The following is a 15,682-nucleotide window of genomic DNA, read 5'->3' as shown; positions in this document are numbered from 1 at the left end:
CAGGAAAAGTTTTGTCTCACTTTTAGGCTCAATGTTTCCTGGAGTTCTGAGATCTGCATCCTGAGCTCCCCTTATATGGGACCAGCTGGCCAACATGAAGGGTGACATGGCCCTGCCCTGTCCTCCCTGCCCACTTTGGAATGGGCTAGTGCCACTTTCAGCATTATCTAGTGGAGTCCTTAGGAAAGCACAATGAGCAGAGTGTGCTGTGTAGGGGCACAGGCACAGGAAGGCACCTTGAACTCTTCTCTCATCAGATGCCCTTTCCCCACCACTCTAGGCCAGGAATAATCAAGCCCTTGGACTGTGGGTCAGTCTTTGCTTCCTTCAACATCAAATGTTTAGATTTGGGACCAAATCCTGCTAAGCTGGTTCATTCAGGTCTTGAGTCAGCAAGATGCTTGCTTCGCTCGAAGTGTGCCCCATAAAGTCAATAAGTCTTAACCATGGGCTTAAGCACATAGCTGAATAGGGACGGTTTGCTAAATCAGGGCCTCAGATAGTCCCATTAACATCAGTAGGACAACTCAAGTAAGGTGAGCAGAAGCTAGCCCTTCATCTTCAAGATAATAAAGGGGAAGCTAGATAAAGAGTTTCATGAAAATAATGTTTAAAGTACTGTGTATTTATTATACTTAGTTGCTGAGGTTCATTCCTGCTGCAGAGTGCAAATATTAAAAGGGTGAATGTAAAGTTTGCGCCTATCCTATGAACATTACATAAATAATGCTTACCAAAAGGCATCTCTCTGTTGTTGGCTATTTTGTTGTCCCCCATGCTCAGAACATTTTTTACAACACAGTTGCATATGAAACGTTAAATATCGAGGCAGGTCACTCCTGTATTATGAGGCACTTTATATACAATAATCAGCAAACCTTTGGGAACGACTGAAGAAAAGACTTGCTTACATGTCACTGCGTTAGAAACGTTATATAGTTCCATTAGAGGCAATGGTTAATTGCTGAGTGCCAGATAGAATGATTACATCTGCCATCTCTAAAAGAAGTCGGAATGCTGTCATTCACTTTGAAATGGCTTGTTGCGTTCATCAGTCTAGATGGCATAGAAAAGTTATAACCATACAAGCCATATGGAGAATGTAAAGAACAATTAAGTGCTTCCCGAGCAATGGGACTTGATGGGAAAATGTTTCCAGATGCATGTAATCCATACAACATTTGATTAGCAGAATTGGGTACTTGTAGACACTGCCCAGTTAAGTCTTCAGATTTACCATTTTTCAGATTTGTTATGCCAAGGGAAGATAGCACAGGCACATCCATCATGAAGTGGGGCAAAATATGTGGAGTGCCTCCCAGTTTTTCGTGGCTTGGAAATACAAGTGACTGTTGTCTCAAAAGACTTGTAGGACAAATCTTGTAGTAAAGGGGCAAATTGAGATTATGTAGATATGTTTCAGGGCATGACCCTCCAATGTTGCTCGCTGACAAGTGAAACGTAGGAGGTGAGCAAGATGGAGAAAGCAAGGAGTTCAGAGGAGATGGCGTCCCACCACTTGAGGTTGTAGGTGAAGAACCAGAACTCCCATCTAAAAATGAAAGCAAAAGTCATCAAAATGATGCTATTGGATGTTAACAAATAAGAATTATGGGTGGAATCCTGACCACACTGGAATCAGTAGATATTTAGATGAAAATGATAGCATGCTACATTGACTTCAAAGGGAATTCTGCAAGCAGGACTATGTCAAGATCCATCCATAAATTATGCATCAAATCTTTGTTATTTAGGCCCCAGTTCAGCAAGGTAGTCATGCATGTGTATGTAAACATGTGACTACTCCCATTAACTTTTTTGCGGCAGGAACGGGGAAAGATTTTATTTATTGATATTTGGGTCGTTTACAATAAGACATTACAATTACATTCTCTTGACACGTATAGGTACATATCTTAGTACAGAATTAACAGTATTAAGCAACATCCTGTATATTGATCATATCTTGTTATATCATTAACCTCTCTCTTTTTTTGTCCCAGTAACTTGATTGGAACTTCTAAGGTGCTGAAACTCACACACATTCTTAAATACCTTGTTGAATCAGGCCTCTATGTATAATCAATTCTCTTCTTCTGTTTATAAATGAACAGTGTCATTTCAATGTGCTCTATTTTCCTCGTGATTTCCAGGGATTGTCCTTGCATATAACAATAGAAATACTTCTTATTCAGCATTGATGGTGATTTTGCCTTGCACCCCTGATCACAGGAATTGATTCATTTTATTTAGTTTCCACTGCAGTTTATAAGACATCTTTAGTCACTGTTTCTCAAACAACTTTAAACGTTCTTTTCAATTTAACATCCTATTTTCTGAAGTGGATCAATGAGTGCTTTCATAAATTTATTAGAAAAACAGCATCCACTTATTTTACATTTATTAGGTTACTGGTGTATAATGCCATTGTTCAGCACAAGTTTTCAGCAATGTGTATTCCTGTTACTAAGCTGACATTATTTTAAGATGGCATCATTTAAAAGTCCCATTCTTCTCCTGCAGATGTATTAGCACAGCTCCATTGCACCTTATATCACAAAATTTTGGATCTACTTTTTTCTCATTTATTTATATGTATTAATGCTGTCATGGAAAAAAAAACAAAATATCCCCAGTTGCTTTTTGCTTTTACAAATATTTGTAAAATGGTTGAGGCATGTTTAGGATCTTTTTTCATTTACAGTATAATTCAAATTCATGTACGCAAGACATGATCTGGTCAGGTTTTATATGTAATGATCTATGAGGAATCTTTTGATATTCTATACTTTTTGCTGTCAGTGTATGAGACTGATATAATGTGAAAGTTTAAGAAGTGATGCAATGTAGAAACTATTCTTGTTCTCGGATTAACTGCAGACCATATCATGTATGTATTTACAGGAATGATGGCATATTTTTGCACATTAAGGGCTTCATCTTTTTCACACTGATGTCAATTGCTGTTTTAATATTGATTTCAATGGGAGAGGGAGCAGGCAACAGAAAGGACCCATTCTCCTCCTCCTCCCTAATTCTCATTAATATTATAGTGTTTTGGGGTCAATTTAGGCAATGTAAGATCACATTTGTGATGGCAAGATCATTATCTAAACTTGCACAAGTCGTCTCAATGCAGCTAAGTCGGGGACAGTGTGTAGAATATTATTATAAACTTAAAATGCTCCTTAAAATGTACATAAAATGGTTTCCAATAGATCTTTGGATTTTGTGGGGTGGGAAATGAATAAAATAATACTGCAAATATGGTTCAGCATTTTTATTAGGTACCATAAATATATTGTTGCTGAGATTTTTTCAGCATCTACAGTATTCATTTTGTCTGCGCTCTGTGTGTGTCACTATTAGTAGTGTACCATTCCTTGGCAGGTCTATTAACTTTTGGAATGTGAAAATTCTTGCCCATCCGTAAGCTGCTCTACAGTTCTGATGGATCTATGTAGGCATGTTTAGACTAGATGGCTTTGTCATGTTCTGAAATTATTTAGTTAAATTATTAACAAAAAAAATGCAAGTCCTATTTAGGACTAGCTAATGGACACATTGTCAGTGTTTTAGAAATGCAAGCAGAGCATAGCAAATCATCGCAACAAGTCACTGAAAAACTTTTCCTGGGTCACTTAGCTTTCTTTGCAGTGCAAATATTTAGACCTGATCTTATTCCCATTGAATACAATGGGTATTTAGACCAAGCTGTGCGTACATGTATCATAGTATGTGTGTGTGTGCCCACAGCATATAAGTGAAGGTGATATCAGTATTCTCAGCCCAATTGTTCAAAAGTCAGTTGGACCCAAAAAAGTCATGACATTGTCTTGAAAAACCATGAGATTTTTTTAAATAAATCATTTGCCTTCTAGGTTTTAAGCCCTTAGGATGTGTGTTTTCAAGCTTTTCTCCACCACCAAGATGTCTAGAAACTCATTTTTATTTAAATGAAAGCTGAGATTCAGATATGTTCATATGGCCAGGAAATTGGCCATTAAGAAAAACACTGAATATTGTGGGACTAGCAATAAAACCCATGAAAGTTGGCACTTCTATGAAATGCACATCATAAATGGCTTTCATCATGCACCTTTTACCATCTTGCCTGCACTCTGCCCACTAATCCATCTCCTCTAGGACTATTTCTAACATTACAAACTTCTGAACAGTATTAGCTATCTTTTGCTTAAGGCCGCGTATGTGTAATGCAGCCATCCAAAACTCATGCTGAAAAAGCTTTTATAACATCCCACACCATCATCAATTCTATACAGTATTTATGTGTGTAGCCTCTATATCTATGTATCTTGAGTTCTTGATCTTATAAAGTAGAAACCATTCACATTTTGAGATAATGTGGGATGTATATGCCACAATATAGAAATCTTCAAATTTTTCATAAGGTAAATGACTGTGTTAAATTGGTAAGCATAGCCTTTTTTTTTTTTTTTTAAGTGTTTTCCAGTGGTAGAGTCACAGTTTTTCATCTGGCTCTATGAGCAGACATTCTTCAAGCAAAACTTCCAGTGGACATTTTGCCTGTGTAAATTCTGCAGGATTGGGCTCCAAACGAATAATTTCTCAATGGAGATCATTTTTATTTGAAAAATCTTGCAACACTTATTTGCAGCTTTGCAGCAGTTAAATGTCTTATTATTGATAATTTCTACATATTGTATCATATTCTTTACTATTTAAGCATTGGATTTTGTTTATCCAAAAAAGAATAGTAGCAAACCATAGAAAATATAATTAGATATTATTATAATCCTATTTCAAGATAATTTTCTAGAATGGAATGGACAATCACAAGAAATGTCACAAAATCCATACAAGATAGCAAAATAACAAACCTATTCTAAATATCCCTCCAATATAGCTGAATACTATTTTTTCATACAAGTTATAGGTGTGAATCCTGCAATATTCTCAGCTCCAGTTGAATGGTTAGTGGACATTAAAGCATTACTAAAATGTTCATGGGGCAAGTTTCATACTCCTTAAATTAATTTCTACAGGAGTCTTTCTTGTATAAGGTATGTGGAATTAGGTCTACGGAATGTTGTTTGGTATCTACTCACTTCCTCTGTGTAATATTTATTTTATTGTATGTACTCTTATTTTTAGATTTAATACATGGACTTATCAAAATCTTTAAGTTTATGCACAATGCTAAAATACATTAACTACAGCACTTAATAATTAACTAATTGACACATTATCATGGAAAGAATACAGACTTCACACCCGAAAAGGTGGAGCTCAGACCAGCAGAGGGAATGAATTTTATAGCAAAGAGTCCTTCACTGAAGATGCCCCACCACCAGATGTTCAAATATGATGGCATTAACTCAAGCATCTCAAGATGGCCTTTAGTCACCAGATAAAACATAATGTGACAGATGGTCTTTAAGGCTTCAAACCTACAATAAGCTCCAGGAGGGTGGAATTTTGCACCTCTATGGAGCCCCACTGAAATGGTGCAAGGATCCTCCTGGGCACAGCTCTTTGCAGGATCAGGGCCTGAGGTAGCTGTCCCTAAACGAGTTGTTGTTATTATTGACTTAATATATTTACTTTTTTGTCCTTTTTAGATATTTATTTATTCTTCAATGTCATTTGATTTGAAAATGAATAAAGAGTTAATGTAAAAATATTGTCTCGCTCACAGAAACAATCAACTAGGTAGTTATTAAGCATAAACATCAAGAAAGGACAGAGGCAGTAAATTTGAATTCTAATCCTTTAATCGCAGTGCCATCACCTAGAATGGCATCCTGCTAATGTCATGTCATTTCCCGCATGCACAACAGTTAGATTATTTCTGTTTTACGCTTAATTTTGTTTACACTTTAGAAACCACTTGAACATTCAAAACTCACCTTGGGTTTCTGCACCAAAGGTCTTAAAATCCAGAGTAAGTGGTGGCCTCCATGGATATGTTTCCAAAAGTCCATCCAGCACTCCCCTATAAAGTAGAACTTGGAATTCAGTGACTTGGTGGATATGGCTCCTGCAGAGAATTACATTTGCGGACTTCCTGCCTTACTAGATATCTTTCCTAAAGAAAGATTACATAAATATTCTAAAGCATTCTCTCTTTTCTTTCTTTCCAGTCAGTTAACAAAGTCATTTCAAATCTAAAATTAAAATAGTAAATTAAAAGTAGTAAGAAATAGAGCACAGATCTTTTTACACACATGAGAATGCATAGAATTTGTGGATGACAATTTATAAAAATTACCTGTTTCTCCCAGGGTCTCTAAATCCTTTAGCAAAGGGATTCCTGTCTATTTTCAGTTTGGTAATCTACAGATTAAAAATTACAATAATCAAATAATTGTAGTGAGTAAATAAAACCAGGCGAAAGTAGGATTAAAATTATATAACAGGGGTATAGTTTTCCTCACTTCTGCTGATTGTTATATTGAATTGTATTGTTTAGATTAAAATCTGCTTTCCTGGATCCTCCATATAGCCCTGTTGACTTCAATGAAACGACAGGACAAGATTTGGCCCAAATATGGCAATTGTTTCTATTATAAATATCCCTCCCTCCCTATGCACTTTAAAGCAGCACTTATTAATTAATTATTATGATGATTCCTTAATCTCACGCAGATTGAGTTCCTTTCCCTTTGATATTTTCTAAACAAGTTTCCCTTCTGTTTATTTTATCTGCAGTTTTGTGCACGTGTTTTTAATGCTATTTCCATAACATTGTACCGCGTTGTTTATTACAAAGCACCGCCTAGCTCCCCTAGTGCCGTGGCAGTCTGTGAGAGCAGTGCCCGGTCCTACAAGGTGCTGAAGTCAATAGGAATAGGACTCAGCACCTCGCAGCATCAGGCCTTTTCTAAATACAATTAGTATTTATTATTATTGTTGTAGTCAAGTCCCTGGGGAGAGCAAATCTCCAGGGATTTCTTACTGAAAATACCAGCCCTGCGTAAACTGGCAGTAACAGGCCACAATATATCCTAGCGTGTGTTATGGAACATGCTCAAAATTAATAAAAAAAAACAAAGTTAAAAATCCAGGATTCCAGCTGCGGTTCTGTTTCCCAGAAATCCAGCAAAGGTGAAGGTCTCCTTGTTCCCCGGGCCGCTTTACCTGCTGGTTTTGATAAGCCGTTACAGTGGTGAATTCGGTTTCCTTAAATGAAAAGGTTTTAACCCCTTCCGCTGGCAGAGACTGGATCTGGGCCAGATCAAATCTGGAATCCTGCACAATCACGTGCACTCTGGGTTTGTACTTGTGCATGGACTGCAGGATAATCTGTAAATTACAAGGAAAAGAGGGTGAGCAGCTCTCCCCTCCGCACAGAAAGGGACAAGAATCCCTGTGTCCGACTGAAATTCTTCTCCCATTAGCAATAGCCAAGGCGCTCCCGCCTGCTCCCGTTCCCCGAGCTGCAGCAACTGCCTCGAAATCAATTCTCCCCCTGACTCTGAACACCGCGTTAGTAAACTCGCATTTGCGTTCGCCTCTGGGAAGGCTGTGTGTGTGTGTGTGTGTCCATTTTGCTTTGTAAAGCCCCGTTTGTTTTATTTTGCAAATACCAGCAAAACACACACACCCTCCCCAGCTTCAACGGCTCGGCTCTCTGGTGATCGTTTCTCCTCCGCCCCAAATCCCCACTGGCAGCGCCTCCTCCAAACTGCTCTCCCGATCTTCGTACAATATTTCGGGCGGAAAACAACCCCCCCGATCCGGATAGGAATTGGCGACTCGAAAATCCAGTTCGTTTAACTCAAGAAGAAAGGGACAGATTGTAGCTGAGTGTGGGATATTCCCTAAAAATCTATCGCCCCTCCCCCCCCAGCAGTGCAGGATTTAGGCGCTTTCTGTCACAAATGACTGCAGTGGAAAGGCTGTAAGGTTGAGGCTCTTGTGTGCAGATATAACCCTCCTTCCCGATCTCTGCTGGGTGCTGGGCACTTGGAATAACGGGTCTCACTCAGGCTGGTGCTTATGGACACCCACTGAGTCCACGTGGCGCTTCCCTGGCTGGCATCTGACTTGCCTGAAAAACGCTTTGCGTCTTTATCAGAGGAGTAGCCATGTTAGTCTGGATCTGTAAAAAGCAACAGAGAGTCCTGTGGCACCTTTAAGACTAACAGATGTATTGGAGCATACGCATTCGTGGGTGAATGCCCACTTCGTCAGACGCATGCTTATGCTCCAATACATCTGTTAGTCTTAAAGGTGCCACAGGACTCTCTGTTGCTTTTTGCGTCTTTAGGGTCTTGGTCTTGGCCTCGCCCCAAGGGGGGCCTGGAGCCCCCAGCGCGGTTCCTGGTCAGTCCCTCTTTCCTCAGCTTCCCCTGGAAGCATGTGCCCCGGATCCAGCCACAGACTGGAAGCGGGATGGCCCAGGGACAGCGAGAGAAAGCTCCACACACTGTTCAAGTGCATTTATCCCGCACCCAGCACTGCAACCACCTAAACCCGTTCCCACCTCTGCCCGTCCAGGGGCAAGTGACGATTCTCTCCAGACAAGAAATCAAGCTGAAGGGGCTGCGGGGGGGGGGGGGGGTCCCCCCCCCGGGGGGGGCTGCCGCTGCCCGTCTCCCTCCCCCCTGCCGGACGAGAACCGAGCTAAGTCCACACCTACATGCCCTTTGTCGTCCATCTCATTGTTGGTGAGTTTCACCCTGTCGAAGCTGATGATTTGCCTCATCCAGGTCTCTCCCGAGCAGGGGGAATCCGGGTGAATATAGAGCCTGGGCGTTATACAGGAGTGGTCTGTGTTCCCAGCCACCATCCACTGGGAGCTGTGGTAGACATACCTAGAACGGGAGGGCACAGCGAGGTCAGCAGACAACAGCCGGACCCCGGGCCGGCAGCGAGGCCGAGGGAAGGCCTGTGGCTCCCCAGGGGCGCAGCAGGAAGGCGAAGGGCCAGGGCCGCCGAGGAAACTGATCTGCGCCGCTAAGTGAAATCCGCGGAGCTCGAGCGCTCTGCAGGCTCACAGCCGGGGCTGGGCACCGCGTCAGCTCCCCAGCGGTGGAGCTTGTTTCCCAAGCCAGGCTGTGTCCAGCCGGGCCTGCAGGGAGGTGTGTGCGCCCTGCACCGGGAAACCCAGCAGCTGGGTCGGCCTCACCCATCCCTTCAGGGCTGGCAGCGCGGGGGCAAGGAGGGGGGGGGTACGCCTGGCCAGGAGAAGCAGGACCCCCGCGGGCTCTCCGCGCTGCAGACACTCTCCCTGCGCGCACGACACTCTCCCTGTGCGCACGTGCGCCCGCTAAAACAAATGTGTTTCTAAAGGGCTGCAATTCAAACTCGGAGTTATCAGTTGCTCCCGCTGCTTTGTCGGCCTCTGCCTCGTCATCTGTGTCACCGATGTGTGTGGGGGGTTAGGTGAGAAACAACTCTTCCCCCCCCCCCCAGGTTTCCTTCCTGGGTTTAGGTTCCCCGCCCGGTCTCAGCTCCTGTTCCTGGGCGGTGGAATTGTTCCTGGGAGCCCGGAGCCCCGCCGGCCGGCGCACAGCCCCGGGGGGCGCTAGTTTCATTGCACCCCGCGGCCCTGCGGGTTGATTGCGCTGGGGGGCGGGGCAAGGCTGCTTGGTGTGTCTGTGTTGGGTCATTTCGCTGTTGCACCCAAAGCAAGGCCGGCTCTGAACCTCCCTCCGGTTTACACCGATAATCTTTGCACACACCCACACACCGAACTAGCCCTTGGTACTCGGGAGCCAGGGCCTGTCCCCTCCGGGCGGCGATCACCCCGTGTCCCTTTCACACCCCTGTCATTCGGTGACTGCTGAGCAAGCCGCACAGACCCGCGGAGCTGGCTTCCCCTCCCCACCCCAGCACCCTCGGGGGCTCCAGGCCACAAGGAACCTGCCTAGGGGCTGGGGACTGGACGCATTGCCCTGCCCCGGGTGTGTGCGCGCCCGGGGCAGGGATGGTCAAGGGAGCACAGACAGGCGAGGCATCCTACGGAGCTGCAAGATGCCTCGGTCAAGCGCAGAGATGCCCTAGGCAAGAAAACTCTCCCGGAGGTGTTTGCTGCGCAGAGAGGCAGCGGGGCGCGCTTTGCAACGCGCGAGTGAAACTGCCGCAGTTCACACGTGTGAGAGCCGCCGCTCTGAGGCTGGGCGCTAGGGAGTTTCACCGAAATGAGGTGGGGAGAAGGCTCTTTTGCTGGTCGGACTCGTGGGTAATCAGCTAGTTATTGTAATCAACGTGCCTGGTGCAGGCTGGCTTGGTTTCGCTGTAAAACGCGTGGCATTTGGTGGATCCGTTTCTTTACCTGTATCTTTTGGAGTCCACAGGGACCACGTCAATGGCGACGTAATATTGTTTCGCTGGCTCCAGACCCTTCACTTTCACCCTGACAGAGGGAAACATTCTCCTGCGGGATGGAGAAAGGAGCCCGTTATTCTCCCTCGTTCGCTTGAAGCTTGTAAGGCGGGAGTAAAAAGTTTCAGGACAAAGCTCCCAGTTTAAAAGTCGAAAACTATTTTTTTTAATAATCCCTTTCGAGGTATGGGAACATGGGATTGCACCGAAAATATGAGGAGTGAAATCCTCTGGGGGTTGTCGCTCTTAGCTCAAAACACTACACAGAAAGTGCGGAGTAAAATATCTGTTATGCGCGGGTGTTCATGGAGATAAGGAACATTTTAGCTGTATGTAAACAGTTGCTGTAAGATCTGCTATATGGGAAATATTAAAGTATATGCATAAAAAAAAGATCGCTATAAGTAAAACAGAATTCCACTGATCGTGGTTTCTAACATTAGGTTACATACCCGCATTTGTTGTTAACGTTTGTAATGTTGTTCATATCGATATTGCTAATACTCGCGTTGATTAAAATATTTAAGAGAAAACACACACCAAATATAGTCTGTAGGAGATATATTGGAACATTAAGTATGAAGATTTTATTCCAGTTATCATGCATAAATTCATACTACACTTTTTTTGAACGCATGGCTACTGGTTTACTTTTGGTCCAGTTGCCAAATCTTTGACAAAGGGGTTTAATGAATGGATTCAGTTTTATATTTTACAACGCTCTCTAGAACGTCCCGTTAGCACAAGCAATCGAAAGCACAACAAACGTATTTAAGAACCTGGGTTTTTCTTGGGCCAGAAGACACCCTATGGCTATCACCCATGAATTACATGCAAACACCCAGACCCCAAGGCTTACTGGCTCTGCCATACCTGCCGGCTTTGGTAATAATCATTTCCGTGCCGATCTCATGAAATCTTTTCCAGAGTTCAGATCCTTGCAGTTCCACGTGGATATCATCCTTCGCTTCTCGACTTTCGGCGCTAGCCGAGAAAGAAGCTGATGTGCCTGCTTTAGGTCTCTTTTCTGCCAGGAACAGAAATGAGAAGCATTTACACGATTCCTGTTCAGAGCAAGTTTACATGTACAGAAATGCCCCCCTGCCCCTGAATCAGCCTGCAGAGCCCCCACCCTGGGCACTGGCTTTCTGGATACAGGCTGCAGCAGAAGGGAAAATATTTAATCTATAATACAGAATACTGATGGTTAGTCTAGTTTACTCTAAATCTAGACTAACCATCCCTGCGAGCGCCTGGAGATTAACAGGGCCCGGGGGTGGAAAAGGAAGGCAAAGGTTATTTTCCGTGGCAGGCACAAATCCTTCTGTGTCAAACCTGAGCCGAAGGCAGCGCTCCCTTCTCTAGTTACGGGTTTGCACAGGAACCGGGAACGCGCTCAGGTGAGACAGGGCGTTCGGGGAGTTTATTCAAACCACCGGGAAGTTTCGCGTGCACCACCTGGGCAAGTTCTTCGGTCTGTTTCTGTGAAATCTGCTGGTTTGCCGGGCTGGGGAAACAAATGGAGATGCGGCTCTGCTTCCGCACGTCAGCCAGAGAGCTCGGGAAGTTTTTCATACATGGCTGTAGTTTTGCATGTATGCAGATCTCAGGCTCCCCGCAGCCTCTCCCCGTGACTTGGCTGCGGAGTTTGAGGAGCGGAACCCATCTTGCGTGAGTTTGTGAAGCCTTTAGCCACGAAGGAATGTCTGCGCCAGCTCCTGTCAAACGTTATTTAAAGAGAAAAACGGGGGATACTAACCAGGTTCCTGGCTTTTCCCGGTCCCTCTGCAGCCGGTCCCGTCCTCCTCTCCCTTCTCCGCGCGATGCGGTTGTTTCTCATCTCTGAAGTCCTGCAGTTTCCTCTTTGCGGATTTCCCCACTAAGGCTTCAACGGAGAAAGCGTGAGCTCGGGAGCTTAGAGCCATCCCGGCGCAAATTGGATCCTCCCGAGCGGAACTTCAAGCCTGATCCTTTAAAAACGGGAAGGAAATCCCCCAAATCCTAAAATAGAGCGAAAAGCCCCCTCGGGCAGGAGCGGTAAGGTTCTTCCTGACAGCCCCTTCCCTCGCACTGCCTCCACATCGTGCATGCGGGCACCCGCGGCAGGTTAAATCCCTCGATTTATTCCTCCTGCTGGTTCTACGAGATTGGCAAGGGGAGGAATTTTTAGGGAACAGACCTGCCCTCACTGGCAAACGGAGCAGCTCCGATTGGGGAGCAGCCGCATGAGAGAGATACTGTTGCATCCAACTGAATCAATAGAAGGCTGCAGGCACCACTGTTTGTTTTGGAAACTGTTGGGAGCGTAAAACACATTGAGTGACAGTTCCTAGGGCTAAGGAAAAAAGGGGGGAAGACAGAAAAGGAGGGAGGGAGTGGGGAAAAGAGGGAGTCTGCCCCGTCTAGGATAAATCAAAGAGGTTACTGTTCTGCATTCAATTGTAAAAGCCAAAGAAATGTGACATAATTGCACACTAGGGGCCACTTTTCCAACAAAAGTGCAAATAATGTTTAACCAGAACCAGCAAAAATCTCTCTAGGCTTTTGCTACCCCAATTAAGACACAACGTGTGTGATTCACTTCAACTGCCTTGTTTTCCCTCCTCGGAAACCTAAACGGTGCTATTAAAGCAAACTGACCTCTTTTTGGGTTTTAAAGCTCATCGAGTCAAACTGTAGTCCCCTACCCCTAGGTGTAGGCGACTCCTTCGTATGTGAGAGCAAGGGCAAGACGAAGGATTTTTTTTAACAGGATCAAGGATGTAACATTTACACGTTTTCACTTCCAAGGCAGGACAAGGACACTGCATCACTGCCACCCAGGAGCGAGCATCTGCAGCAGATTAGAAGGGGAAAAATCAAAATATTTTATTCAAATTATTCATTTCAGTTACTAATTCGAATAGCTTCGCGGTATTGCAGATGTCCATATAACAGACAAAGGCAAGGCTACAACACAAGTCTTCAGAGATTTAAAATAATAAAAATGCAACGATTAAGTTACCAATTCTCAGAACAGATCTTCCCCTCATTTACTGATGAACAGAAATATAATCTGAGCCCTGCAAAACCCGGTCATTCGAGGGTATAGTTCCTTTCCTTTGAAACGATTTCAGCTATAACTCCAGTGACTAGGTTTCCAAATATTACAAATCTCTTCTTCCTGCTTGGAAATGTTATTGAAAAGTGCCTTAAAACAACTTCCATCCCGTTTAAAATGTGACAGAAAGGGAAATAACTGTATATTTATCCTTGCCAACCAATTTTTACAAATATAATTCACTCATTATTGAGGACTACTGAGAATGTCAATGCATCATTCGTTCCTCCTTTTCCAGGATAAAAATGCTATGTCGTGTATTGAGAATATTTATACAATTAGGGAAAGTAGATATTGGATACTATTGTTAATATTTCAGCCAGTATATTTTATAATAAATATAATACTTCGCAAAATCAGCAAAGTTGATTCATAAAGAACCTCGATTTAAAAAGCAAAAGCAAAATCAAACCAAACAGCAGGATTTACATTCTGCTCTAAATCCACAACTCTTATTTATATAAATCAAAAATTTCTCTAATTCAATAGCCACTTACATTCCGGGATCTCAAAGCGCTTTTACAGACATTAATTGAATTAACCTCCCAGACCTCCTGGGTGATAGGTAAGTGTAAAAAGATAAGAACAGTCTGGTCGATCGGCTAAGGAAGTCCTGAGGATGAATCAGGACTTGACTATTTTTAACCTCTTCAGAGGTCAACGCCACAGCAGTTTCAATCCGTCTGATCGAATATGTATTGATTACTTTTTATGCACCCATCACACTTGTCCCTAGGGCGCACACACACATTCTTAGAAACAAGACAAAATGGAGCTGCTGAAAAACGAACAGACTCACTCAACCCTAGGCTTAGTCCCTCTCCAGCAAAAGCTTCGGGAGATGAAATTAACGTGCCCCAAGCAGACTGAGCAACCAGGCCCTTTGCCAGCGATGTGCACAGAGGCGTTTGGGGGAGAGAGGGCAGAAGCCACTTTCCAACCAGGGACCTGGGTGCAGAGCTGTAGTACAGCCCGTTCTCGGTCACTATCCGTGGGCTGGAGCAGCGAGTGCACTCACACGTTTGCCCTCCACCTGCATCTTAAATGGCGCAGGGGTATTTTGTGGGTGAGCTCCATACCGAGAGCAAAGTCACTCCGAGTGAACAGATGGCCTTTATACCACGCCCTGTGGCCTTGATCTCTCCAAGACAAAAGGAAGAGGAGAGTTCCAGACCTGAGTCTCCCAACCCGGACCCCTTGCCTAGTGCTCCCAGATGTTCAAATCCAGAGGCTTTTAGCGAGTGTTCCAGTTGATCTCAACAGCCACAAAGACAGGTAGTTTCTCAGGTAGCTGGGGCCAAGCCAGTGCATGCATCTTGATCGGCTGCCATTGAATTCAGTGAACCAGATTATTCACCTCTGATGCCAACCTATGTAAATCTCTGCCTCCTGACTGGCTCAACAGAGGTGTATTAAAAGCTTTGTTCTGGACCTCTGTCTTCACCTCCCCAGCATGTCAGTTACTCTAAAAGTAAAAGCAGCTCTGACTCTTATGCCACTCTTTGTAACGGGGAGATTTCCAGACATTTCTCATGAAGACACTGGGAACGGATGTACCCATTCCTGTGGTGATTTCATGTTTGAGCAAACTCATGGACATTTGAACAGGCCATCAAGGGAGGTTGTGGAAAGCCCCTCAGTGAACATAAGAACATAAGAATGGCCATACCGGGTCAGACCAAAGGTCCATCTAGCCCAGTATCCTGTCTACCGACAGTGGCCAATGCCAGGTGCCCCAGAGGGAGTGAACCTAACAGGCAATGATCAAGTGATCTCTCTCCTGCCATCCATCTCCATCATCTGACAGACAGAGGCTAGGGACACCATTCCTTACCCGTCCTGGCTAATAGCCATTAATGGACTTAACCACCATGAATTTATCCAGTTCTCTTTTAAACTCTGTTATAGTCCTAGCCTTCACAACCTTCTCAGGTAAGGAGTTCCACAAGTTGACTGTGCGCTGCGTGAAGAAGAACTTCCTTTTATTTGTTTTAAACCTGCTGCCTATTAATTTCACTTGATGACCCCTAGTTCTTGTATTATGGGAATAAGTAAATAACTTTTCCTTATCCACTTTCTCCACATCACTCATGATTTTATATACCTCTATCATATCCCCCCTTAGTCTCCTCTTTTCCAAGCTGAAGAGTCCTAGCCTCTTTAATCTCTCCTCATATGGGACCCGTTCCAAACCCTTAATCATTTTAGTTGTCCTTTTCTGAACCTTTTCCAGTGCCAGTATATCTTTTTTGAGATGAGGAGACCACA

At 44.0% G+C, this 15,682-nt stretch overlaps 1 protein-coding gene across 2 annotated transcripts; it reads right to left on the bottom strand.

The window, feature by feature from the left end:
- Positions 1–815: 815 nt before the first annotated feature.
- On the bottom strand, positions 816–12,560 carry TBX22 (T-box transcription factor 22). 2 transcript variants are annotated; one of them, XM_034781974.1, is made up of 9 exons: positions 12,494–12,560; positions 12,074–12,199; positions 11,188–11,341; positions 10,265–10,366; positions 8,627–8,801; positions 7,123–7,287; positions 6,254–6,318; positions 5,892–5,977; positions 816–1,552 (listed from the first exon to the last, which is right to left on the bottom strand). In XM_034781974.1, exons 1-9 carry the CDS (start codon positions 12,558–12,560, stop codon positions 945–947), a joined length of 1,548 nt encoding a protein of 515 aa, XP_034637865.1. In that variant the 3' UTR covers positions 816–944. The 2 variants fall into 2 exon arrangements, with proteins under 2 accessions (XP_034637865.1, XP_034637867.1); XM_034781976.1 differs by lacking the exon at positions 12,494–12,560 and having other exon boundaries at positions 12,074–12,239.
- Between the last annotated feature and the right edge of the window lie 3,122 nt (positions 12,561–15,682).

This window comes from Trachemys scripta, chromosome 9 (genome assembly GCF_013100865.1).
Source record: "Trachemys scripta elegans isolate TJP31775 chromosome 9, CAS_Tse_1.0, whole genome shotgun sequence".
NCBI classification, from domain to species: domain Eukaryota; kingdom Metazoa; phylum Chordata; order Testudines; family Emydidae; genus Trachemys; species Trachemys scripta.
This window is presented reverse-complemented; position numbering and strand designations above follow the sequence as displayed.